Source organism: Sphaeramia orbicularis, chromosome 21 (genome assembly GCF_902148855.1).
Source record: "Sphaeramia orbicularis chromosome 21, fSphaOr1.1, whole genome shotgun sequence".
Lineage (NCBI taxonomy): Eukaryota > Metazoa > Chordata > Actinopteri > Kurtiformes > Apogonidae > Sphaeramia > Sphaeramia orbicularis.
In genome coordinates this window covers 8,083,957-8,111,478 of record NC_043977.1, presented here as the reverse complement: position 1 = coordinate 8,111,478, position 27,522 = coordinate 8,083,957, and the positions used below count along the sequence as shown (strand labels likewise).

The 27,522-nt window shown below is 39.1% G+C and overlaps 2 protein-coding genes across 2 annotated transcripts; both read left to right on the top strand.

The window, feature by feature from the left end:
• The first annotated feature begins 10,427 nt into the window (after positions 1-10,427).
• Positions 10,428-13,563, top strand: LOC115412808 (C-type lectin domain family 17, member A-like). The gene is made up of 4 exons (XM_030125468.1): positions 10,428-10,489; positions 12,092-12,234; positions 12,545-12,645; positions 13,407-13,563. The coding sequence occupies exons 2-4, from the start codon at positions 12,118-12,120 to the stop codon at positions 13,561-13,563; spliced, it is 375 nt and encodes a 124-aa protein (XP_029981328.1). The 5' UTR covers positions 10,428-10,489; positions 12,092-12,117.
• A 7,944-nt stretch (positions 13,564-21,507) lies between these two features.
• Positions 21,508-27,044, top strand: LOC115412608 (CD209 antigen-like protein C). Its single transcript, XM_030125203.1, has 6 exons — positions 21,508-21,624; positions 21,715-21,813; positions 23,967-24,173; positions 25,247-25,395; positions 26,237-26,337; positions 26,743-27,044. Exons 1-6 carry the CDS (start codon positions 21,567-21,569, stop codon positions 26,885-26,887), a joined length of 759 nt encoding a protein of 252 aa, XP_029981063.1. The 5' UTR covers positions 21,508-21,566; the 3' UTR covers positions 26,888-27,044.
• The last annotated feature ends 478 nt before the right edge of the window (positions 27,045-27,522 follow it).

Sequence of the window (27,522 nt, the reverse complement as noted above, 5' to 3'; positions counted from 1 at the left end):
CGTGTTTCAGGTCATTGTTTTGTTCAAGTTATAATTGTATTACAGACTGAATCAGATTGTCCTCAGGTGATTCCAAACTCACTGGTTGTGAGACGACTGAAGCACTATTTGGTTGGACCTCAAAATATTTATCTAGTCACTCATTTTTTTTCTATTATTGATATTATTTTATAGAATTAGTTTGTATCTTCACCAATAGTCAGCTGTGATAAAATATCATGTTTCCTTCAGAATCAAAGATGTTCTTTTGAATCTCACCTTAAATTGATTCCTGGTAAAAGCAGCGTGTGGTGATCACTGAAAAACAGGAATATGATGAAGAAGTTCAGTTTAAGATTATGTGACTTATGTCCTGTTCACTGTTCAAACTAAGGGCCTGATTTACAAAGATCACAAATAACATGTGCAAATTTGCTTGCTTGCACGAAAAAATGTGCCGTTATCAATTTGTGTGTCAGGGGTGATCGACTCAGATTTCCTGTGTAAATGACAACAGGTTCAAAGTCTTGGAGACCGCATTATTTAAATGAGGATTTTGCGTGCACTACTGGTTGTTGTCATGGAGACAGTACGCTGGAAAAACTGCTCTGGGATACACCAGCACTAATGGAACAGTGCGCTGGAATGATCCAGACGCAAGGAAATGTAACGATGGAGGAGTTTAGTCACAGAAGGTATTGCATGACTCCTCCTTATGACTGGACCCAAATCATCCCCTCGTTCATCTAGAAGTTCTACAATGGCATTGTGGGTAGGAGGTAGTCCGAAGTTTGGACTCACCTGGTTTTTCTTTATTTTCATGACTGTTTACGTTGTAGATTCTCCCTGAAGGCATCAAAACTATAAATGAACATATATGGAATTATGTTGTGAAAAAAGTGTGACATAACTCAAAGCATGTTTTATCTTTAAGATTCTGGACCCAAATCATCCCCTAGTTCATCTAGAAGTTCTACAATGGCATTGTGGGTAGGACATAACATTGGCCCCTGCAGGTGTACATCCCTCCCCCTGCTCTTACAACCCCCACCCCCCACCCCCCGCACTTATGTATTATACTCCCCATTGTATTAAGCCCCCCGTCTTACGATTTATTGACCTCCGTCTTACAAGCGTCTTAAGTTTCATTTTCAGTTTATTGGCTGTATGGTTTGTGTGTACTAGTCTTGCGGTAGGGCACGGACCCCCCGAATCAGATCTGGCAGGCACGCCTGGGTGATACATCTCAATTATTTTTTCTTCTGTCATTCCCAAAATGTTGACACAAGCAGGAAACATTGGTTCTCGACGTTGCCCTTTGGATGGGCCTATGTCGCCTCCTCGCCACAACAACTGCAGCCAGTTTTACATGAAGCTATGCCAGTTAAAACCTACCTCTCAGATGCTAAATACAGACACAAAATAAGGCACTGCAGATCAGTTTCAGGTTTGGTAAATCACATTTTGCGCTAAATAAATATTTGCATCTACTCCCTATAAATTTTGTGCGTTCTGGCAGAAACATCTATATTGCATATTCATCAAGGCAAACATGCTAAATGGGTTGCGTGAGCCGTTTTGACCATTTGAGAGACGCAACCCTTGGTGCGTCCTGTGAGTAGATCAGCTTCTGCGGGTTTTGTATGCGTGGTCAAGTTTGACACATTTTTACTACCTTTTGTAAATCAGGCCCTAACATGGATATTATTTTAAACAGACCGGTTGTAATAGACACGAGTAAAATGGGATGAGACACTTCATTTAAACAAAATCTATTTTTACCCTGAGCACACAAACATACACAAACTACAGTTTAGAAAATATACACCGGAAAATGTTAAATTCTCAGTTTTGTGATATAAAACCTCGCCAACATATGGATGAGACCAACAGTGGCCAATTTCCAAACGGTTTGATTTGTTAAAAACATCAGACATGTATGTATGATACAGGATGTTGGATGTTTTCAAAATACTGCTTTTACAACCCAAATACCATAGTGACTCATGACACACGTATTCACTGCTCTCTGTCTAGAAAAACCAAACCACTAACAGCTGAAAATATGCGGAAACCTCAACTAAATCCCATAATGCAACAGACAGTTCAGTATTTGAAACACTCATGAGTTCCTCTAGAGTTGACACAGCTGAAGTGTTTGGACATTCACATGTAACTTGCCCATCACTGCAGAACTGAATTTACAAACCAGGATGGAGGAACAGTGCATGACCCTTGAGGTCCAACCTGTCAACACAGGATCTTCAGGTTGAGAGTATAGATCAGGGGTGGGCAATCCTGGTCCTCGAGGGCCGGTATCCTGCATGTTTTAGATGTTTCTCTTTTCCAGCACACCTTCAGGTGTGCTGGAAACACCTGGTGTGCTGGCACACCTGAAGCCCTCTTCCAGCACACCTGAAGGTGTGCTGGAAGAGGGCTTCTACAGGCTTGATGATAGGCTTATCATATGAACCAGGTGTGTTGGAAGAGGGACGCATCTAAAACATGCAGGATACCGGCCTTCAAGGACCAGGATTGCCCACCCCTAGTATAGATCCTGGATTCATAGAAGTGGTTTTCCAGACTGGTCTCAGTGTTACTGTTGTTTTTATTCTCTGGTCTGTTTCCTCTCCTCAGCTCCTCAGGTCTCAACAGGGGCTTACGTGGAGCTGTTGTCTTTCTGGGGTTCTTCTGTGGTTTCCTGATGTTTGGACTCATTGGCCTTGGGGTCTACGGTGAGTCTGGATCAAACACTGCACAAAGAACAGGACTTATTTACATAGATTCAGTCTAATATGTGTTCTTTTTGGACTTTACAACTGGTTTTATTATTATTTTAGGTCTGATGATGTATTCTATTTAACTCCAAAGACCTAAACAGCCAATGGCCTAAGTATCTATACCTGGTGGTCCTCTAATTCTATCAATCATGTAAATCATTGGTGTAAACGTTAGAGTTCATCTCTTTATGACTGAAGTAAAGTCATATCTGAATAAGTCTCATGTATAAAGGTAGTTTAGTAGTTTTTGCAGATGCTATCAACATAAAATCACACCTTCCTTCCATATACACAGTTGTTTTTTTGCCTTTTTGTTTGTTTTAGTCGAACAGAATCTAACCCATTTGGATACTGTTTTGTACAAAGTAACTGCACCAATGAAAAAAAATCCACAATGTTATTACAACAATGTAATAGCATTGTTGTTCACTTCACCCTTAAGACCCAAACATCCATCACTGACCAAATATTTATTGACTCTATTGACTTATGTAAATATGCACCCATAACCCTGGAGAAAATATTTCAGTGAAACCGGATGCTCGGAATTACTTTATTATTCTAGCTGTACAAGTATCATAAAAGCTGCTGTGTGTGTGCACTTGTGTCCTTTTTTCAGTCATATTTGTTCAGGTTATTCACATTTTATTCAGAGGATAATATTTTATTATTTGCATTATATATGAATGAATGAATGAATGAATGAATGATTTATTTTTTAAAATGGGACAATTTGTGTAATGAACCCTTATATGTAAATATGGCTGATTATATCTCAAGTCCCATCGGCAAGTAAAAAAAAAAAAAAAAAAAAAAAAAAAGCCAAAACAGCTTACAGACACATAATACCATAACTGAAGAAAGACATACAAAAGAAAAACAAGTAACAGCACACAGTGCATCCAAACAGACAAAAACAGGGACCAAGGCAGCCACCTAGCAAAAACTGATTAAAGTTTGCTCATGAATTATATTATAAATATCCCATTGTTGCTATTACACACACACGCACACACACACAATACAAATACATACATATGTATATATATAAATTCTTCTTCTCACCCACCTGGGCGGCATCTCCTTCTGCTGGTTCCATCCTCTCAGCTTGGGGGGTCACTGCCCCTAGCGCCCCCCCCATCACTACTGGTACCACTGTTGCCTTCACACCCCACATTTCTCTATCTCCTCTTTCAGCCCTTGGTATTTCTCAAGCTTCTCATACTCTTTCTTTCTGATGTTGCTATCACTTGGGATTGCTCCATCTATCTCTACCACTGTCTTCTGATGTTTATCCACCTCCACTATGTCAGGCTGATTGGCCATCACCATCTTGGTCGGTCTGGATCTGGAAGTCCCACAGGATCTTGGCCTGTTTGTTCTCTGTCACCTTCGGGGGTGTCTCCCGTCTGGACCCTGGGACCTCAGTCCATACTGGGTACAGATGTTCCTGTACACTATGTCCTCTACCTGGTTATGCCGTTCCATGTATGCCTTACCTGCCAGCATCTTACACCCTGCTGTGATGAGCTGGACTGTCTCAGGCGCCTTCTTCACACAGCCTACACCTGGGGTCTAGTCTGGTGTGGTAGACCTACACCTGGGGTCTAGTCTGGTGTGGTAGACCGACAACCTGGTCTAGTCTGGTGTGGTAGACCTACACCTGGGGTCTTGTCTGGTGTGGTAGGACCGACACATGGGGTCTTGTCTGGTGTGGTAGACCTTCACCTGGGGTCTTGTCTGGTGTGGTAGACCTTTTCCATCCACTGGTATGTTTTCTCGATATCAGCCACTTCTTCAGTTGTCGGTGGTACATGCCACACAAGGGCGTGTCCTTCCATGATTGCCCCTCGGGCCTCCTCGTCCTTACTGGCTTTTGTTGCCTGAGGCATTCACTTACTCACTTGGTCACTGGGGGCCATTTTCTTGACATATTCCTGGAGGTTTGCCGTTTCCCTCCTGGACAGTAGTTCTGACACTAGTCCTCGGCCCCCTTCCTTTCACTTTGTGTACAGCCTCAGGACGCTGGACTTTATGATGAAACCCTCCATGCATGGTAAGAGTTTTCTTGTCTTGATATCAGTGGCTTGGTATCTCTTCCAGTGGATATCCAGGATATTTTGCCAGCGGGTATCTGATCACTGGCAGGGCGTAAGTGTTAATGGCTTGGATCTTATTTTTGCCGTTCAGAGCTGACTTTTCAGGACCTGCCTTACCCTCTGGAGGTATTTGGCTGTGACCTCTGACCTCTGAGCTGCCTCCTCATGATTACCATTTGCCTGTGGGATCCCCAGGTATTTGTAGCTTTCCTGCACATCTGGCTAACGTTCCTTCAGGTAGCTCAACCCTTCAGTGTGATCACCTGTCCTCTTCTAGATATCATCCGCCCACATTTATCTAGTCCGAATGACATCCCAATGTCTTTGCTATAGATCCAAGTGAGGTGGATCAGGGAGTCATGTCATGCTCATTCGTGGCATACAGCTTGATGTCATCCATATAGAGGAGGTGGCTGATGGTTGTTCCACTCAGAACCGGTACCCCAAGCCACTCTTTGAGATGATCTGGCTGAGGGGGTTTAGGCCTATGCAGAACAGCAGGGGGGACAGATCATCTCCTTGATATACACCGCATCTGATGCTCACTGCGCAATTGGTTTTGAGTTTTCCTCCAGAGTCATGTTCCATAGCCTCATCAAGTTCTGGATGAACACTCTTAGTGTCCTGTTGATGTTCTCCAGCTTTAGGCACTCCAGCATCCATGTGTGTGGCATTGAGTCATAGGCTTTCTTGTAGTCAATCCAGGCAGTGCACAGGTTGGTGTCACTCGTCTTACAGTCTCGGGCAATTTCCCTGTCAACCAGTAGCTGGTGTTTGGCTCTCTCTGGTGTTATTGCTATTCCTTTCTGTGCTCTGCTCATGTATTGCTCCATGTGCCTACACATCTAGCTGCTATGATGCCTGTTAGGAGCTTCCATGTGGTGCTGAGGCAGGTTATAGGCCGGTCGTTGGATGGTATTGTTCCCTTTTGGGGGTCCTTCATTATGAGGACTGTCAGGTGTAGCAGTCAGTTTTTACCACCTCCCATTCTTACCCGGGGTAAAAATCAACTAGTGGTTCTTACCCCCGGGGGTAAAAACCAACTAGTTGGTTCTTACCCCGGGGGTAAAACCAACTAGTTGGTTCTTACCCCCGGGGGTAAAAACAACTAGTTGGTTCTTACCCCCTTTGGTTGGTTTCTACCCCCGGAGGTAAAAATCAACTAGTTGGTTCTTACCCCTCCCTCTAGAAACTGCCACGTAAATTGAAAATATATGAAAAGCAGTCTAAAAGTCTATCGTTTGGATTTGTGAGGAAAATATAGATTGTTTAGGGGTGGATTGATAAAGCAATATTTTAGGGAAATTTTTACATATGCCTTCCTAGATAGTTTTGAAATAGTTTAGCAATGTATTGCATCCCTATATTTATTGCTCCTTGTTTTTATTGCCTTTTATGCTATATTGATTTACATTCACATTGAAGGTCAAGGTCAATCAACACCATTTTCAACAAAAAATTCGAGGTTGACTAGGTGCATGTTTCCTGTAATTTTGAAATTTCTAGCTTAAATACGTGATGAGTTATATCCCAATGCAAGGAATTAAGAAAATTCTCGATTTTAAGACAATTTTCCCAGAAATGACCTTGAAATTCAACGTCAACATTATATTTGATACAGATGTACAGGTCTTTAAGCCACATATTTGGGTGCAAATTTGATGAACCTAGCTTAAAAATTGAGCGTTTAAGAGCCAAAATTGTGAAAAATAGGTGTGTGTGGGAAAATTTTAATTATGCGCATACTTGATGAGCTGCAAAGCTGAATAACAAACTCAGCCTTTGTTTTTAGTTAAGTAACTCATATTCTAAATTTGAAATGGATCGGTCAAATACTTTCTAAGTTATCGCTCGGACAAAATATCTACAGACAGACAGACGAACAGACACGCAGGCCTCGTAGCGTAATGCTAAGTGTTTAACTCACAACAGTTAAATTCTAATAAGAATGTCTGAGCTTACCTCTTTGTCATCAAACATCAGGATGCCATTGGCCACGTGGTAGGGCTTGGCAGTGTGGCGGAAGTTGCTTTGGCATTGGCACGTTGTTGGGGTGGTAGGTCATAGATGGCGTCAGGATATCGCCGATCAGTAGCCGAGAAGAAGTTAAGAAGCTGAGTATACAGATCGTCGTCCATGATGGAATGAGTGAAGATTATCCAATTTACCTATATGTAGGTAAAATTGGATAATCTTCACCGGACAGTATATATATATATATATACACTGTCCGGTGAATACCGGTGAATACGTAAAGGTGTTGTTGTGATCAGATAGCACCTTACTCGAATGAGACTCGATCAAGAAAATTTTGTTTGTTTTGAAGAATCTGTGTACTCCATGTATCACTGGATTTGAGGAATATGTGTTGTTATGAAGTGAGCAAAAATTTTTATTTGCATTCGCATAATTTTAATTTTGGTAAATTTTTTATGTGTTCACATTTTGCACAAACTATTATGCAAACAAAGCCAACTCATTCCATTACATCGAATTAAAGTTCAAATAAAATATTTCACAAAAGCACGTCATTTCGCATTCTTTTTTTACTTATTAAATCAAAGAGAGTCCTATTTCATATAGAGCGCTTGCAATGAAAAAATGAAATATAACCTTGTTTTCTTGTTGTATATTTAAAGTGGTTGTATGTTGGGGGGGAGTAAAAAACCAACCAGAGGGGGTATGAACCAACTAGTTGGTTTTTACCCCGGGGTAAAAATCAGCTGGGGGGTAAAATCAGCTGTTACACCGGCCCTGGGTCAGGCCACTCTGGGTGGTTTCCCAGCTTTAGCAGCTGGTTCATCTGTGCTGCTAGGCGTTCATGGAGTGGCAGTCAGCTTCTTAAGCCAGTAGGCGTGAATCATGTTGGGCCCTGGTGCTGTCCAGCTCTTCATTTTGGACACTCTTGTTTGGGTGTCTGCTAGGGTGATGACTACTGGATCTTGTTCTGGAAGTTGGCTGTACTCTGCCTGTAAGTCTATCAGCCATTGGGTGTTAGTGTTATGTGCTGCCTCTTTCTCCCAGATACTCTTCCGGTATTGCTCAGTCCTCAGCCCTGGGTGGGTCTGTTGTCACCTTGTTACCCTGCCATTGAGAGTAGACCTTAGCTGGGTTGGTGGAGAAACACATTGTTTCTTCTCCTTGCCTCTACTTCTCTGTATACCTCTGTAGGTGGGTAGCTAGGGCTGTGAGCCTTTGCTTAGGCAGTCTCCAGTTTCTCAGCTGTGGACAGTTTGTTATATTTCCTGGGCAGCTCTTTCCTAGATTCACACCTCTGCTTAGTTCTGTTAGAAGGCTGACTTCTCTCTGTGCCGCCACAATCTTTGCCTCTAGCCTTCTCCTCCATGGGGCAATTCACTCCTTCTGGCTACTACTTATGCTGTTCATCTTGTAGCCAAGCATCTTTAGGATGACTGTTGCTGCTGCATACATCAGCTGATTGGTCTCAGTGATGGTATTGGTAGGGATAGTTAGGAGTGCGGTGCTCAAGTCTTCCAGTACAGACTGGTCTGGTACTGTGTTTAGCCTTGGCAAGCAGAAGGTAGTTGAGCTCCACCAGGACTTCATGATTCTCTCTCTCAGGGTCAGCTGCCCTTGCATTCAGGTCTGTCTGCGTTGGGGCTTCGTACCCAGTCTCAATATTTGGGGGCGATGTGTGAAACCACCCCCAAGCTGGCCTTTCGTCCTGGCTCCTCCCCCTTGCCGTAGCATCTTTGTACTGTGGATGAGGTACAACGCTGAACCTGATGTGAAATTGGCTACTAGAACAAGACATTCATGGAGCAGGGCATGTGTGTGTGTGTATGTATATATGTATATATATATATATATATATATATATATATATATATATATATATATATATATATATATATATATATATATATATATATATGTATATATATGGTATATATGTATATATATGTATATATATGTATATATGTATATATATATATATATATATATATGTATATATATGTATATATGTATATATATATATATATATATATATATGTATATATATATATATATATATATATATATATATGTATATATGTATATATATATATATATATATGTATATATATATATATATATATGTATATATGTATATATATATATATATATATATGTATATATGTATATATATATATGTATATATGTATATATATATGTATATATGTATGTAAGGGTAGAGACTGCGATCTGGTAGGATCGGCGATTCTACCAGTAGAGACTCCGATCGTAGTCTCTACTGGTAGAAACTCCGATCCTGCCAGTAGAAGGGTTAGGGTTCGGATTGGAGTTTTCTACCAGAAGAGACTACGATCGGAGTCTCTACTGGTAGAATCGCCGATCCTACCAGATCGCAGTCTCTACCCTGACATATATACACACACACACACACACACACACACACACACACACACACACACACACACACACACATATGTTTTTGGGTTTTTTTTGGCGTCATTATTTATAGGTTGTTCTGTTTTTGTTTTACTGTAGATCATATTGGTCAGTATGTGGCCCCTGAACTAAAACAAGTTTGACAGCTTTGACTTATAAACAAATGACTCTAGTGACATCAATCAAACTTGTTTAAGTTGATTGTGTTATAGATGTAAAATACAACAAAGCATAAGCATTTGATTGATTGAGTTGAGCTTTGTTTGTGCATATCTACACATTAAAGACTCCAAGTCTACCAGTTTTTGGGACTTTCATTATGAAGCAAACAGTAGCTGGAATGTGGAGAAACACCACATTTTTAAAGTGAAAATGGATTCAAAACTGCCATTTAATTAACTCCATGGGTTTTTACTGGTGAATCAATCTTGTAGAACATGACAGTGTTCCATGGTAACTACAGAGCCTCTGAACATCCAAATGGGTCATATCCGATGACTATGAAAAGACACAAACTATTTTACACCAATTATTTGCATGTATTGATAGGATTAGTGGATCGACAGATATTAAACAGTTTAGATCAGTAGATGGTTTTGGTTGATGGTGGCTGTTTAGGTCTTTGAGGGTTAGTAGTGGATGGAAACAACTTTTTTTTTTATATTGTTACAGTACACATCTCAGCTGCAGAACTGACTCAGTAAAAGCCAATGTGACAGACCATGTCCAGACCAGTGACGACCAGATATCAGACCTGAACGGGCAGCTCCAGACCAGCAGAGACCAGATATCAGACCTGAACGGGCAGCTCCAGACCAGCAAAGACCAGATATCAGACCTGAACGGGCAGCTCCAGACAGCAGAGACCAGATATCAGACCTGAACGGGCAGCTCCAGACCAGCAGAGACCAGATATCAGACCTGAACGGGCAGCTCCAGACCAGCAAAGGACCAGATATCAGACCTGAACGGGCAGCTCCAGACCAGCAAAGACCAGATATCAGACCTGAACGGGCAGCTCCAGACCAGCAGAGACCAGATATCAGACCTGAACGGGCAGCTCCAGACAAGCAGAGACCAGATATCAGACCTGAACGGGCAGCTCCAGACCAGCAGAGACCAGATATCAGACCTGACTAGAGGCCGAGACCCAGCTCAACGCCAACCTTATCAGAGCCAATCAGGATGTGGAGAGGCTGCAGATTCTGTCCAAAAGAAGTATGTGACTAAAAAATCCACAAAATTCAAATTTAAACATGACTGAAGATGAAGTTAAAGCAAGGATGTCAGAGTCCTATGAAGTGTAGTGCATTCACATAAAACAATACATTCGGCTGTTTTTCTGAATTAACAAGATAGTGTTTTCTGAAAAACTGTAAACTGGGCTGTGTTTATCTGCGTCAGTGGGACAGTGGTGCTTCTGTCCAAGCAGAAGTTCTCCGTTGTTTGGAAGTGTCTGATCCAGCAGGAGCTCCTTCTACCTGTGCTGCTGCTGAAAACCCTTCGGGGGAGCGTGAAGTTGGTTCCATTTTTGTAACCGGTTTCGTTTATGGAACCAGTTCCGTTTAAAGATCATGGAACTAGTTTCGTTAACAGAACTCAGAACCAAGCTGTGGTCCGACCTCCAAGCCCCACTGAGTGCCCTCAAAGCCCCGCCTCCTGTGGGTCTGGGAGGGGCTCTAAACCGCAGTGGGACCGGGACACCAAGCCGCTCCTCCACAGATCTAGTTCTGAGTAAAGCTCTCCATCAGGTCCGACAAATACATTAAAACACATTTGCACTCTTCTGCTCTTATATTTTCTGTAATGCTGGTGAATGTCATTTTATTTGACTTCATTAATACCAACTCCAACTCCCACATCGCTGCGTCGTGCCCTGCAGGAAGACGGACTACAGGCTCTGAGCGCCGGCCCCTGAGGGCGCTCAGCGGGGCTTGGAGGTCGGAGCACAGCTTGGTTCTGTGTTCTGTGAACAAAACTAGTTCCATGATCTTTAAACGGAACCGGTTACAAAAATGGAACCACTTCACGCTCCCTGAAGGGTTTTCAGCAGCAGCACAGGTAGAAGGAGCTCCATCCTGGATCAGACACTTCCAACAACAGAGAACTTCTGCTTGGACAGAAGCACTACTGTCCCACTGACACAGATAAACACAGCCCAATTTACAGTTTTTCAGAAAACAGTAATCTTATTAATTCAGAAAAACAGAGCCGATTTTTTTTGTAACTTATTTTTTCTTGTAATTACGAGATAATTATCTTGTTAATTCAGAAAACGGAGCCAAATTTATGTTTTTGTGTGAATGCAATACGCTTCTGTAGAGTCCAGTCCCACCCAACAGGATGAATTTTGAGCTTTTTGAAGTGAAAACTCATTACAGCTCAGAGTCAGTAAAAATTCACTGTTACCCATAGAGTTGAAATAAATTTGTTTTCAGACATATACCTTTTTTTTTTCTTTTGCTGTTTTATTGTTGAGTTTTTCTGGGTTTTTTTGTTTTTTTCATTTTGACTGAGATGAAGAAACCAGATTAAAATTACAGTATATATATATAAATATATATAAAAGGTGCATAAACAGTATCACAGTTGAGGTGTAAACACTGTAACAGTCAGTATGGCTGATAATAATAAGAAATGTTGTTTATAAGCGCCTTTTAGGATACCCAAGGACATAGTACAAGATAAAACAGACAATGCGTAATTGTAGACTCCTGTCAGCTGTAAAGGAGCCTGATGGAGGAGAGAAAGAACGAGTTCCTGAGTCTGGTTGTTCCAGGATGTTCTTCTAATATTTTATTCTGGTGTCATGTCTTACAGAGAAAACATGTCCTGCAGGTTGGAGGATGTCCTTTTGCAGGTGTTACTTCTTTTCCAGTTCAACTGGACCCTGGGAAACAGGAAGAAACGACTGCAAAAACAGAGACGCAGATCTGGTGGTGATAGACAGCACAGAGGAACAGGTGGAGATATCAAACACACCTTCATCTGTGTTGGTTTTACAGGGTTGAAATTAATATTTTGTTAATATTTGTTCAATTTCTTGATTTTTCTATTTTATTTTGTTGATTATTTCATTCTTTTTGTTCATTTTGTTTTGTTATCAATGGATTTATCAGTGCATTCTCCCTCACAGTTATTTTACAGTAAATACTGATCATGCCACCAGGTCATTTTTACACCTTTAAATAAACAGTAGTATGTTCTGTCGGAGAAATACTTTTAGTTGGATTTTTTTATAATGAATAATGATCTATTTTTCTACTCCAACAGGAGTTCATCCAAGGGTTCAAACAGGAATATTGGATCGGTTTGAACGATCTTGTCAGCGAGGGACCCTGGAAATGGGTCGATGGATCTTCAGTCACACTGAAGTAAGGAAAAAAATGTTTTTTATTTTGGTTAAATTCATGCAGCGTCATATTTGACCATTTGTTTGGTATCCCTGGAGTTTACTCATTTCATTTCTCCATCAGTTATTATGGGATACGTTGAATTTCAGGCATTTCTCACCAGTGTTAAAAGCTGTTTCTTATCTGTGCAGGCTGTTCATTTTGTTGATTATTTTCTGTATTATTATTCATTTTGTGAATTATTATGTCAGTTTTGTTCAATTTGTTGATCACTCTGTTCATTTTGTCTATTATTGAGTTCATTTTCGTTCAATTATTTGATTAGTTGGTTCATTTTGTTTGTTTTTTGTTTATTTTGTGAATTACTTTATTATTGTTCATTTTGTCAATTGTTTCATTCTTTTTTGTTCATTTTGTTGATTAATTTGGTCATTTTCACTTATTTTCTTAGTGTTTTGCTTGTTTTGTTCGTTTTGTGGATTATTTTGTTCAGTTAAATGATTAGTTTTGTTCATTTTGTTAATTATGTTCTTTGTTTTGTTAATTTTGTGAAAAAAAAATTTAAAATTATTGTTCGTTTTGTCCATTGGTTTGTTCATTTTTATTCAGTTTGTTGATCAAGTTGGTTATTTTCACTCATTTTGTTATTTTGTTGTTTTTTGTTTTTTCATTTTATTGATTTTTTTCATCATTTAATGTGCATATTGTCTCTCATTTCGTTCAATTTTATGAATATTGTTGATAATTTGTTACATTTGTTCATTTTGTTAATTATTTTGCAGGTTCTGGAATCCGGGGGAACCAAACAACGGTAAGGCGCGTAATGGTATGCATTTGTATGAGGAGGACTGTGGACAAAAAACTGCGAAGGGTAAATGGAATGATCGGCACTGTGGCGTCCCGATGCGTTGGATCTGTGAGAATAGCTGCAGTGTTTAGAATCTGACCAAAAGTCACACACAGGATTTATTAGAACGCCTTTAGCTGTGATGGTGTATGACATTGGAGATACTCCTTTTAAAGCTACACCAGTTATTATGGAATATGTTCAATATCGCTGTTCTTATCACTGCAGGTTCTGGGGTTGGTCATTTTATTGATGATTTGTTGGTTATTCTTCACTTTTTTATTGTTTTTGTTCATTTCTTGATTATTTTGTTTATTTTGTGAGTGTTTTGTTCCTTTTTGTTAAATTCTTGATTGGTGAAAGGTTGTGTGTGAGCGCACCGGAGCGCAAAATGGTGATTGAAGGGTTAAACTTAAAGCTGCCTGTTTGTAACTGCAGCGGTGGGTGGTTTTTGTTAAACAGTTGGGTTATTTGTGTTTTATATTAAAATAATCATGTATCGTAAAAGTAATTCGCCTGGGCACAGGATTCCAGTTGTTTAACTATGTCAGTTAATTATAGTCATAGTAGTGAGTTTGTTGGGTTTAAATAATGTTAATTGAGTGCAACTAATTGGATTTTCTACTTCTACTTATTCTGTTTATTCAGACATGTTAAATATATACTTCCTGTTTATCAATTAAATTAAACAATTTTTGTACTGTATTTTATCTACATGTAAATATCTATTTTTCTATATGATGGTGATTTTGTATTTATAGCATTTTGCATTTGTTGGTCAATTAATTGTTGTTTGTTTCTGTGTTGTTTATTGTTGAAAGGTTTTCCACCCTAAAGACTAAAGAATGTGACTGCGTTCAGTGCATGTGCACCAAACAACCTGTGCCTCTGAGCTTTAATTTAAAAAAAAAAAAAAAAAAAAAGAGGAAAAAGTCATCCTGGGAATCTTTATCTTTCAAGTGAAGTCCAGTTGCCCAAACCTCCAGCAGACGTTTGTGCCTTATTCAAGTTGGGGCAACAGCAAAACCAAACAAAACCAGAACAACTTGTCAATTTTATTCAGTTTTGTCATTTTGTTGGTTATAAACTAGAATCCTAAATCTGTAAATTCAAAATAAAACATGCATGCCTGTGTAAAATCCTGTTTTCATCCAGCCAGTCCTGTTTTGTTCTTTAAATCTACCTCTGCTCCCTGTTCCACATTTTGGGTCCAAAATTCTCCACCTATACATCAAAATTTGTGTCACTCAGTCACTTTAACAAATTAGTCACTTTAACAAATTTATTTTATTTTTTATTTTTATCTTCTCTTTATTTTCTATTGTATTTGATGTTTATTGTCTTGTGCTGCTGTACAGTTGAATTTCCCCCGTGGGGGAATCGATAAAGTTTATCTTATCTTGAAATGAAGTAATAATAATGAATCAGCACTAATGCTTAAACACATTCACCATAGATCGTCAGTGGGCCCAGGTAATACACATGTGGTATTGTTGTGGAAGTTTTACGGCCGCAGGTGGTGGACATCTCTGGTCTCTATGACGTTTTTCCACACTGTGCTCTGGAATGTTGAATTTATGTCTCTGTACTCCCATCTAGATAGTGGAGTCAAAGACAAACTCAGACATCGAGCAGAATTCGAGCCGCATAAAGTGTTTATTCATACACAAATAAACACTGAGTTGATATCTGCAGAAACAAGTGGATTTTTTTCCCACTTTTTATATGACAAAATATTTCTTTTTCCTTTTTTTCCTTTTCTTTTTTTTTTTAAGACAAATTTTGAACATTATTCTAGTTGGATCAGAAGACTCCCTTCTTGGCTTCATCCGGATAGGGTAAGTTTTTACTGGTGTCTGTCTGGATTAGACAGCATATACACTACCAGTCCAACGTTTGGACTCACCTTCTCATTTAAATGACATTAAATGGACCTCAGATGGACCAACAAGTGCTCAGCATCACTGGGAACTCCTTCCAGACTCTTGGAAAACATTTCAGGTGACTACCTCATGAGGCTCATCGAGAGAATGACAAGAATGTGCAAAGCAGAATAAAAGCAAAATGTGGTTATTTTGAAGAATCTAAAAATTAAAACATGCTTTGAGTTATGTCACACTTAATTCCATATGTGTTCATTTATAGTTTTGATGCCTTCAGTGAGAATCTCCAGTGTAAACAGTCATGAAAATAAAGAAAAAACAGGTGAGTCCAAACTTTGGACTGGTAGTGTATGCATATGCAACTATTTCCCAGTATTAGCTTATGATATATAAATATGTAACTTTTTCCCAGAATATGTAAATTATTTCCCAGAATGTTCAAAATTTCCATTCAGGTTTTTTTTTTTTTTTTTTTCTCCACGTTTTCAAAACTTTCCATGGGTGTGTGTCTTTTTTGTGGTGGTGCTCCCGAGAAAAAGTCAGTTACTCTGGTACAATCTTCCCATTACACTAAAAATAACTTCTGGCATGCAAATGAATACAGGTTGAATACTTTTGATTAAAATACTGGTTTTCAGGACACCGCAGTATCCCTGGAAAGCTGAGAAAGTCCCCTTTTCCTTACTTTTTAAAGCATATTGGTAGGTTTAATCATTGAAAAGTTGGTCACAGAAGGTGGTCACAGTCACTGAGGGTTCAATGAAATTCCTCCTCCACCTCTGTTAACCTTTGACCCTGTGCTTATTCTTAAAGGGAGACGTGGTTCTGTAACATGGAGGGTAGACATTTAAAGATCCAGGAACTTATAAAAGCAGAACAAGAAGTTATTTCACTGTGAGATAAGAAGACTGTCACACCACTTCTTCTTTGTTTTTTAAAAATTATTATTATAAAAGAGGAAGGGAGCCCTCAGCTCCTCTGCTTTCAAGTTTCTATAATTCTGTTACAGACTGAATCAGATTGTCCTCAGGTGATTCCAAACTCACTGGTTGTGAGACGACTGAAGCACTGTTAGTTGGACCTCTGTTGAATATTTATCCAGTCACTTGTTACTTTTTTTTTTTCATTATTAATATTTTATAGAATTAGTTTGTATCTTCACTAACAGTCAGCTGTGGTAAAATATCATGTTTCCTGCAGAATCAAAAACGTTCTGTTGAATCTCACCTTTAATTGATTCCTGGTAAAAGCAGCGTGTGGTGATCACTGAAAAACAGGAATATGATGAAGAAGTTCAGTTTAAGATTATGTGACTTATGTCCTGTTCACTGTTCAACCTAAGGGCCTGATTTACTAAGATCACAAATAACATGTGCAAATTTGCTTGCTTGCGCTAAAAATGCGCCGCTATCAATTTGCGTGTCATGGGTGATCGACTCAGATCTCCTGTGTAAATGACAACAGGTGCAAAGTCTTGGAGACCGCCTTATTTAAATGAGGATTTTGTGTGCGCTCCTGGTTGTTGTCATGGAGACAGTACGCTGGAAAAACTGCTCTGGGATACACCAGCACTAATGGAACAGTGCACTGGAATGATCCAGACACAAGGAAATGTAACGATGGAGGAGTTTAGTCATAGAAGGTATTGCATGACTCCTCCTTATGACTGGACCCAAATCATCCCCTTGTTCATCTAGAAGTTCTACAATGGCATTGTGGGTAGGAGGTAGTCCGAAGTTTGGACTCACCTGGTTTTTCTTTTTTTTTCATGACTGTTTACGTTGTAGATTCTCCCTGAAGGCATCAAAACTGTAAATGAACATATATGGAATTATTATGTATTATTATTATTTTTTTTTTTTACAGACAAGATCAATACGGCATTTCCAGCTCAATTTTTTATCAGTGATGCTCTTAACCCTAACCCTAACCCTAGCCCCAACACAGTACAGCATAAAACAACACACTGGCCACAGCGCCCTTAGGAACCTCCTGCCCACATCAAAACATCTGAGCTTTGTTGGGAAAAACAATCTGGACCGAGCCTTTTTAAACCCAGCCTACTGTTCCTCTTTCACTTCAGTTTACTGTCCACATGTACTCCTAGGTACTTGCATGTTTCCACAGTTTCAATAGGCTGACCTTTGATGACCACTGGAGTGACCGTTTGTTTTTTCTTTCTATAATTAATGATTATGTAAGCAGCATGGGTGTGTGTGAAGGAATAAATCAGTCAAAACAGGTACAGGGTCTTTCTCAGAACTTTTTAGTGAGTTCCAACGCACAGTAGCTACAGACAACTCCTCTCACCCACCTTAACTCTCAGAACTCCCAGAACAGCGCCCCCTAGGCAGACTGCCTGATAACAGAATATCAGCTTAACATTACTGTAAGTGTACACTTTCCTTTATCTAAGAACACACCAAAACCATGTCTGCATAACATCACAATAAACATATGTCTTCACTCCTACTGTGCTTATGTTTACTGCAGAATAGACTTCAGTTAACTGTAAAACGCATGCATTTTTGTCATCTCTCCAAAAATATCTGTGGTTTGAGGATGGGGTTTACGCCTTTCATTTGGCGAGTCTTCAAAAACCCTTAGGTTGACTGAAAATCTCATCTGTTAGAGTGTGTGATGTCATCAGTTAGAGTGGAGGAGCAGCGAAAATTCACCTGAAAATTTTCTGAACAACTCACCCTCCTGGCCAAACGATACATAGGGGGTGAATGATCTTTTCCAGAAATGTAGCCACAGTTCCTGAGCTTCATATGAACCCATGTTTGAAGACCTAGCTCTTTTTAAAGTGAAATGGCACAACTCGGTCATTTCTCACAGTACAGACAAAAAACATACATCTGTGTGTTCCCCAGGTCTGTCTGACGCTCATGATCCTGTTAGTTTTCAACTATCATTTACAGTTTTCCCATAATTAGCAGCTGTTCGGGAGCTGTTTCAGTGTCTCAGTCATAAATGAGTGTGCTTGTCTCTGTGTCCTCAGTGCCTGCAGTGCTTGTTGTCATGGTAACAGCACATGTGGTCTGTGTGGCACAGCTGCAGACAATTAATATAATTAAGGTTCCATTCAAAAAAAGTACACTAATACAGATACAGTAAAAGTACAAATAAATTGAAATAATAAATAATGAATGCAATAAAAATAAATATAAAAAACTACTAATACTGGAAAAGCACTCGGAGAGCGCAGACCTCCGCCAAGGCAGATCAGTCTCCCCCCAACCCCACCCCCGATCACCACCAAAATTTCATCATTTGTTCCTTGTGCCAATATCAACATTTCCTGAAATTTTCATCCAAATCCATCCATAACTTTTTGAGTTATCTTGTACACAGACAGACAGACAGACAAACGAATGCCAGCAAAAACAGAACCTCCTTGGCGGAGGTAATAATGACGCTGAAAAACTTCCCATAAATTCTCTCTATGAAATGAATGCGCTGACCTGGGATCACATACACAGACACATGGAACTATTCAATTAAAGGAGCCTATTTAAACACTGCTTTAACAGGACTGACACAGGCTGTGGGAGGGGCTTCTCATCTGAATACAGGTCTACAGAAAGTCTGTGGTGGCGTCAGTCCACACATTCACAGATGAAGTGAATGGCAGATATTTCTTGCTTTTACGTCGCACCTAACCACAAGTCCACCGATCTGGCAAGAGGCAAGCACACAGGTTACATTTCCTTCCAGAAATGTATGGAAGTCAAGTTACTTATTCCATTTTCTCTCTTACAATTAGATTGTGTGTTTTCTACGGTGGCTGACAAGGGCCAAACACAATGCAAAGGCCCTCAGTTAAGAGAAAACAGCTGCAAGTACAGAAACGATGCATATTTACCAACTCAAAGTCTAAACGAGGTACAAAAAGAGGAACGTGGAGCCAATGAAAAACTGCACTGCAAGAAACAAAAACAAATGCATAACCATCAAATGCTCTGCAAATAGAGAAACGATGCAAACCAAGAAAATATCTGCAAACGACAAACGCTGCATAACCGGTCAGTCCAACAGAAGTGCTCCAAACCTGTAGGGGGCAGAGTTTATAGACAACAGACTACTGTCAAATGGAATCAAATAAAAGTCACATGACAGCTCTACGCCGTAACTTTAATCAGTTCCCACTGTAGTTTGAAACACTCAGTCAGCTGTTCTCTCCATCCTGTGTGTCTGTGCACTGAGCTGTTCTGCTGACAGCGCCCCCTACAGGTCTGGAGCACTTCTGTTGGACTGACCGGTTATGCAGCGTTTTTTGTTTGCAGATGTTTTCTTGGTTTGAATAGTTTTGTGCTTTGCATCGTTTCTTTGTGATGATGCATGTGTTTTTGTTTCTTGTGGTGCATTTTTTTCATGTGCACATCGTTCCTCTTTTGTACCTCGTTTAGACTGTGTTTGAGTTTGTGAATTTGCGCAGTTTTCTCGAACTGAGATGCATTGGGTCGTTGCAATGTGTTTGGCCCTTGTTGACCATTGTAGTTTTCTCCACACTGAGCTGTAAAATGAGAAACACAGCAATTAACAAAAAAGCCAATCTCCTCTCTGTAAGCCCAGTCATCACCCTGAGAAATGAGGACATTTTTGCAGATGACAAAAAGCAGAACTGTGCCTATAGTCAGCCGTGTACAGTGTGAATAAGGAGGGGGGTAAAACAGTGGCCTGCGGAACTCCAGTTTTAATCTAGATCATTTCAGAACATCTGTCACCGAGTCTCACAAATTGAGGATGGTTAAAAGATGTCATATCAGTCCCCGGACTTCTGCCTGTTTTGTCTGTCTTGTCTGTCATTTCCTGTTTTATTTTGTTAAGTTCTCCTCTTGTGTCATGTCTGGTGTTTTTACTTCCCTTCCCTGATTGTGTCACCTGTGTCTGATTACCTGTCCCCGCCCTGATTTGTTCCACCTGTGTCTCATTGTCTTCCCTCCCTCCTGTGTATATAAGCCCTGTGTTTCTGTATGTTTGTTGCCAGTTCGAATTCTCCTTGTGTGTCTACTTACCAGCGTTTCTTCGGATCCTGTTTGTCTGCCTGCCTGTCTGTTTTTGACCCAGATTGTTTCCTTGACACCAGAGTTTTTGCCTGTCCCCTGTCTGTGCTTCAGCCTCAGTGTCCACTCCTGTGTTCGACCTTTTTGCTTGGATTAACGGTATGTGACTTTGCCTTTTCCCAGTGTCCTGTTGCCTGTCTGCTAGCCTCTCTGTGCATGACCTGGTCTGTCTCCTGACTCTCCTCTGTTTTCCCCTAGTCGGGTTCCCCTCGTGTGCTCCCGACCCGGGCCATGGGCTTACTCATTCGGGTTTGGACGCCGTGACGAATCCACCAAGCAGTTTCACTGAAGACTCACCCATAATCCTTTTGTGTGAACTGTATTTTCTGACTGTGTTTAATAAACACAATTACATTGTATTTTTGTCTGTGGGTCTTGCATCTGGGTTCAGACTTCGTACTTCCAGTCTTAACAAAAGAGTCTAAAATCCAGGCGACCGTGGTGTTGTGCAACTTAAAAATCAGTAACTTATGTGATAAAATATGTGGCTGTAATGTATTAAAAACACTAGAGGAAAACAAAACATGATTCAAACAGAGCTACCAGTCGTTTCCAGGTGTTGGTAGGTAGTAGAGCACATGCAGTAAGGCATTTGTCTACTCTGCTCCTTGCACATGGAATGTGTTGCTAAAAGACTGGAAACGGATTGAATTGACCTCCTTGAATACTTTTAAATCCAAACTCAAAGTGCTAGAGAATAACTCAATTATTTGCACTTGTTTTTCATAGTTTGACTTGTCCTGTAAATTATTGTATGTTGTAACTGTGTGTTGCTGCCTCTTGGCCAGGACTCCCTTGGAACAGAGGTTCTTAATCTCAATGGGATCTTTTTTCCTGGTTAAATAAAGGTTAAATTAAAAACAATCTGCACTAACACCCTTCCTGTAAGCAGACTGTAGGATATTCACTTTACTGTTAACTAAGCATTAGTGACTCATGACACGTATTCACTGCTCTCAGGTCTAAAAATGCCAAACCACAAGCAGCTGAAAATATGCAGAAACCTCAACTAAATCCCATAATGCAACAGATAATTCAGTATTTTAAACACTCATAACTTCCTCTATAGATGAAACAGCTGAAGTGTTAGGACACTCCCATGTAACCTGGCCATCGCTGCAGAACTGAATTTACAAACCCAGGATGGAGGATCTGTACATGAACATTGAGGAGGTTAAACGTGTCAACACGGGATCTTCAGGTGAGAGTATAGATCCTGGATTCATAGAAGTGTTTTCCAGACTGGTCTCAGTATTACTGTTTTATTCTCTGGTCTGTTTCCTGTCCTCAGCTCCTCAGGTCTCAAACAGGGGCTTACGTAGAGCTGTTGTCTTTCTGGGGTTCTTCTGTGGTTCCCTGATGTTTGGACTCATCGGCCTCAGGGTCTACAGTGAGTCTGGATCAAACACTGCACAAAGAACAGGACTTTATTCACATAGATTCAGTCTCACATGGGTTCTTTTTGGACTTTTACAACTGGTTTTATTATTATTTTAGGTCTGGTGATGTATTATATTTAACTCCAAAGACCTAAACAGCCAATGGCCTAAAGTATCTATACCTGATGGTCCTCTAATTCTATCAATACATGTAAATCATTGGTGTAAAATGCAGAGTGTCATCTCTTTATGACTGAAGTAAAGTCATATCCTGAATAAATCTCATGTACAAAGGTGGTTTAGTAGTTTTTGCAGATGCTATCAATGTAAAATCACACCGTCCTTCCATATAAGCAGGTTTTTTTTTGTTTGTTTTTTTTGCCTTTTTGTTTGTTTTAGTGGATCAGAACCTAGCTGTTTGGATATTGTTTTGCACAAAAGTAGCTGCACCAAATATAAATGTATAGGATTGTTCACTTCCCCCTTAAAGACCCAAACATCCACTGTCAACCAAAAGCATTTACTGATCTTAAATATTTATCAACACTTAATAATGTATAATCACACATTCCATCCAGATAAACAGTTGATTTTTTGCTTCTTTTTTTTTTGTTTGTTTTAGGGGAAAAATAACCTTATTGTTTTCATATATTTGAACAGAAGCAAGTGTGCCAAACGTAAAGTTAATAGCACTGTTAAGACTAAACATCCACCATCAGTGAAGGTCAGTGTAGTTACAGTTTCTGAGCTGTGCACACAGCCTCTTATGGAGTTCAGAGACGCTGTCCAAGAGAACATCCAAGAGAACATCAGTAACAAACCCTAGTGACATCAGTCAAACCTGTTTAAGCAGATTGTGTTATAGATGTGAAATACAACAAAAGCATAAGCATTTGATTGACTGTGTTGATCTCCGTTTGTGCATTTCTACTCATTAAAGACTCACAGCCAGTGTGTCCATGTGGGCCCAGAAGGGTTCCATCTGGGCTGCATATAAGGGTCCCATTTGCATTTGTCCACAGTTTCCATGGTGACCCCACATGTGTTTGCCCAGATCAGAATCAGAGATGTGAATATCTCATATTATTTATTCTTCACACTATTTATCCCACTATATTTATCTTTCTTGTCATTTGCACTACTTCTCATGTTATTCAAACTACTTAAATTCTATGTTTTACAAATATCTTAGTTCGCAATACTTTTTATTTTTTAATATAAATAACTGTGCCTTTTACTGATATTTGTTGTCTGTCTGTAAATTCTTGCACTGAACCTGAGAGCTTTGCCTCAGTTTCGTTGTACTTGGTACAATGACAATAAAGAAATTCTGATTCTGATCTGGGCAAACACATGTGGGGTCACCATGGAAACTGTGGACAAACCCACATGGGACCCTTATATGCAGCCCAAATGGAACCCTTCTGGGGCCCACATGGACATGCTGGATGGGTGGTTTTTGGGACTTTCATTATGAAGCAAACAGTAGCTGGAATGTGGAGAAACACCACATTTTTAGAGTGAAAACTGATGCAAAACTGCCATTTATTTAACTCAAATCAATCAATCAATGATCAATCAAATCAATCAATCAAATTTATTTATATAGCGCCAAGTCATAACAGAAGTTATCTCCTGACACTTACTCCATATATAGAGCTGGTCAAAACCAGACTCTTTACAGAAACCCAACAGAATCCTCCAGGAGCAAACGCTCGGTGACAGTGGTGAAGAAAAACGTCCTTTTAACAGCAGAAACCTGGAGCAGACCCAGAGTCCTGGAGGATGAACGACTGACAGGACCAGTTGGGGTTAAAGAGAGAGAGTAAAGGAGGAGAAAAAGAGAGAGAGAGAGAGAGACTGGGGGAGAGGGGAAGTAGGGGGAGACACATGGATGCAATTGAACTCATGGGTTTTACTGGTGAATCAATGTTGTAGAAGGTGATGGTGTTTCCACGGTAACTACGGAGGATCTGAACGTCCAAATGGGTCATATCTGATGACCATGAAAAGATGAAGAACTGTATTTTACACCAATTATTTACATGTATTGATAGGATTAGTGGATCAACTGGTATTAAACTGTTTGGATCAGTAGATGGTTTTGGTCGATAGCAGCTGTTTAGGTCTTTGAGGGTTAGTAGTTTTTTTTATATTGTTGCAGTAAACATCTCAGCTGCAGAACTGACCTCAATCAAAGCCAACATGACGGACCATCTACAGACCAGCAAAGACCAGATGTCAGACCTGAACGGGCAGCTCCAGACCAGCAGAGACCAGATATCAGACCTGATTAGAGACCGAGACCAGCTCAACACCAGCCTCATCAGAGCCAACCAGGAAGTGGAGAGGCTGCAGACTCTGCCCAAAAGTGAGTGACTAAAAAAAATCTATAAAACTCAATTTAAAACAAGACTGAAGATGAAACATACAGCCCAAAGACCAAAGCTGGCCGGCCAAAAGATCCAATGCAGCCTAAGGAATAAATTCATTTGTGAAATACAAAAATTACACTGAAGTTACTGACAATCAGTCAAACTAATTTCAGGGGTATTTTAATCTTGAGTGCATCAGTAAAAATTCACTGTTACCCATAAAGTTGGAATAATTTTGTTTTCAGACCACTTTTTTTTAATTAGAGATGAAGAAACCAGATTAAAATGATTATTTGTGGTCAGAACATTATAAATATATAGAGATAAACATTTATAATAATTATAACAATAATAATGATTAAAAATAAAATTAAATGTTGAGTAAAACTCAGTAAAAACAAACAATTTGCAAGTGTTTTAGTGACAACGTCATATGAATAAATGAAACGAACCCTAAAAATGCATCGTACAATGATATTTATTGCAATCTATAACTGCACTGTTGCCTGTAAAGTTGGAATAAGTTTTTAAGACACATTTCTCTTCTTGTTCCTATTTCTTCACATCAGTAATAATCTTTGACCCAGTACAATGATTACAAACTGAGTCCCAGTTACAATCAAGACTAAATCACATTTCATTTTATGAAAGAGGTAAAACATATTTTATTCCAACTTTATGGACAACAGTGTAATAGGATTTTAATCTGTAAATCACGACAACTTCAAAGTTTATTTTCCTTACTTTAATGTGAAAAAAGTAGAATTACATGATGAAAATGTTTACATTCACAAACTATCCTTCATCAGCAGGTGAGGGCTAATGCTAACCACTAATGCTAGGTGCTGTTGTACTTTTATAACTACTGTCACCTTCTGCCCATAAATGTAATAGCAGCTAACCTTCTAAGACCTTCTAGGACAGGAACGTCAAACATGTCAAACATTTCATATGAATACGATGATGAAAGTTTGGTAGAAATGTGTTTTTGTCTTCAGATTTTTCTGGTGGTTTCATGTCAGCTCTTTTGTACAATGGAAATATTTGGTTTTGGTTTCATGTCTTGCAGAGCAGAAGACAACGTGTCCTGCAGGATGGAGGATGTCCTTTTGCAGCTGTTACTTCTTTTCCAGTACAGCTGGACCCTGGGAAGCAGGAAGAAACGACTGCAAAAACAGAGACGCAGATCTGGTGGTGATAGACAGCACAGAGGAACAGGTGGAGATATCAAACACACCTTCATCTGTGTAAACATACACATTTATTTCCCATCGTCTTTTCTTCACATGAGAGTGAGTGTGTGTGTGTGTGTGTGTGTGTGTGTGTGTGTGTGTGGTGGGCGGGGGGGGGCAGGGTTTAGCTTCCTGACATTAGAAACATCTGATATGAGTTTAATCAGATCTGGTTATTTGTTTAGTTTTTGTTCATTGTGGCGATTATTTTGTACTTTTTTTAAAAAATTTTTTTAATTCTATCATTATTTTGGTCATTTTTACTCATTTTATTACTTATTTGGTTCTCTTTGTTGATTATTTTGGTCATTTCATCAATTTTTCTTTTTTTTGGTCATTCTGTCAATTTTTCTTTTTTTCTGATATTTTGATATGTTTCTTCATTTTATGGATTATTTTGTTCATTTTGGATTATTCTGTTCTTTTTGTTGATTACTTTGGTCAGTTTCTTCTCAGTTTTTTCATTGTTTTGGTCATTTTCGCTGATTTTCTTGATTATTCTGTTCGTTTTGTTGATTTTTTTGGCCATTTTGTTGATTATTTAGATCATTTTTGTTCTCTTTTTTTCATTATTTTGGTCATTTGTACTCATTTTCTTGATTATTTTGTTCTTTTTGTTGATTATTTTCTTCATTTTGGTGATTATGTTTTCCATTTTTGTTCCTGCTGTATTTTTATCTACACAGTTATGATTCAATAAATACTGATCACACCCTCAGGTCATTTTTACGCCCTTAAATAAACAGTAGTCTTTTCTGTCAGAAAAATATTTCTTTCAGTTGGATTTTTCATGAATAAATAATGATCTATTTCTTTCACTCCAACAGGAGTTCATCCAAGGGTTCAAAGATTATTATTGGATCGGTTTGACTGATCGTGTCAATGAGGGAACTTGGAAATGGGTCGATGGATCTCCAGTCACACTGACGTAAGGGGAAAAAAATGTGATTTACTTTAATTAAATTCATGCAGCGTCATATTTGACCATGTGTTTGGTACCATTTGAGTTTACTCATTTCATATCTCCATCAGTTAAAATCAGTTATTATGGGATACGCTGAATTTCAAGCATTTCTCACCAGTGTTTAAAGCTTTTCGCATCTGTGCAGGCTGTCAATTGTATTGATTATTTTGTTCATTTTTGTTCAATTAGTTGACTAGTTTGTTCTTTTTTTTTCTTTGTTTTGCTCATTTTGCTTATTTTGTAATTTTTACTGCCTATTTTGTTGAGTTCATGGATTACTTTGTTCATTTCTGTTCATTTTGTTAATAATTTTGTTACGTTTGTTCATTTTCTTGATAATTCTGGTAATTTTGTTGATTATTTTTGCAGGTTCTGGGATAAAGGGGAACCGAACAATGGTATGGGGAGTAACGGTGTGAATCACGGTGAAGAGGACTGTGCAGAAAAACCGGCGAAGGGTAAATGGAATGATCTGTCCTGTAACACCCTGAGACGTTGGATTTGTGAGAAATAGCTGCAATGTTTAGAATCTGACCAAAAGTCAAATCACTCACAGTATTTCATTGGAACGCCTTCAGCTGTGATGGTGTATGACACTGGAGACACTCATTTTAAAGCTCCATCAGTTCTTATGGAATATGTTCAGATTCACTGCACTTATCACTGCAGGCTCTGGGGTTGTTCATTTTATTGATTATTTTGTTGGTTATTCTTCACTTTTTTATTATTATTATTATTTTTTTTGTTCAATTTGTTGATTATTTAGTTCATTTTGTTGATTGTTTAGTTCATTTTGTAGGTTACTTTGTTCATTTTGTTACTTATTTTCTTCATTTTGTTTATAATTTTCCTCATTTTTTGTTCATTTTGGTATTTGGTTCAATTTGTTGATTATTTAGCTTATTTTGTTGAGTATTTTCATTTTTGTTCAATTTGTTGATTATTTTATTCATTCTATCAATGACTTTGGTCATTTTGTTGATTATTCTGTTCAGTTTTGTCCTTTTGTTGGTTATAAACTGGAATCCTAAATCTGTAAATTTAAAATGAAACATGCATGCCTTGGTAAAATGCTTCATGTGTGGATGATGTATTTTCTCTGTGAACCTGTAAAAGGAACCACTGCAGCATTAAAGTTCCTCATGCAAG

What these genes read in the sequence shown, in the direction of transcription:
- LOC115412808 (XM_030125468.1), top strand. Translation starts at nt 12,118, where the DNA reads ATGTCCTTTTGCAGGTGTTACTTCTTTTCCAGTTCAACTGGACCCTGG. An exon ending in TAGACAGCACAGAGGAACAG is followed by an intron (nt 12,235 to 12,544) that starts GTGGAGATATCA and finishes CTACTCCAACAG; the next exon opens with GAGTTCATCCAAGGGTTCAA. An exon ending in GGATCTTCAGTCACACTGAA is followed by an intron (nt 12,646 to 13,406) that starts GTAAGGAAAAAA and finishes ATTATTTTGCAG; the next exon opens with GTTCTGGAATCCGGGGGAAC.
- LOC115412608 (XM_030125203.1), top strand. Translation starts at nt 21,567, where the DNA reads ATGGAGGATCTGTACATGAACATTGAGGAGGTTAAACGTGTCAACACG. An exon ending in CATCGGCCTCAGGGTCTACA is followed by an intron (nt 21,814 to 23,966) that starts GTGAGTCTGGAT and finishes ATATTGTTGCAG; the next exon opens with TAAACATCTCAGCTGCAGAA. An exon ending in GCTGCAGACTCTGCCCAAAA is followed by an intron (nt 24,174 to 25,246) that starts GTGAGTGACTAA and finishes CATGTCTTGCAG; the next exon opens with AGCAGAAGACAACGTGTCCT.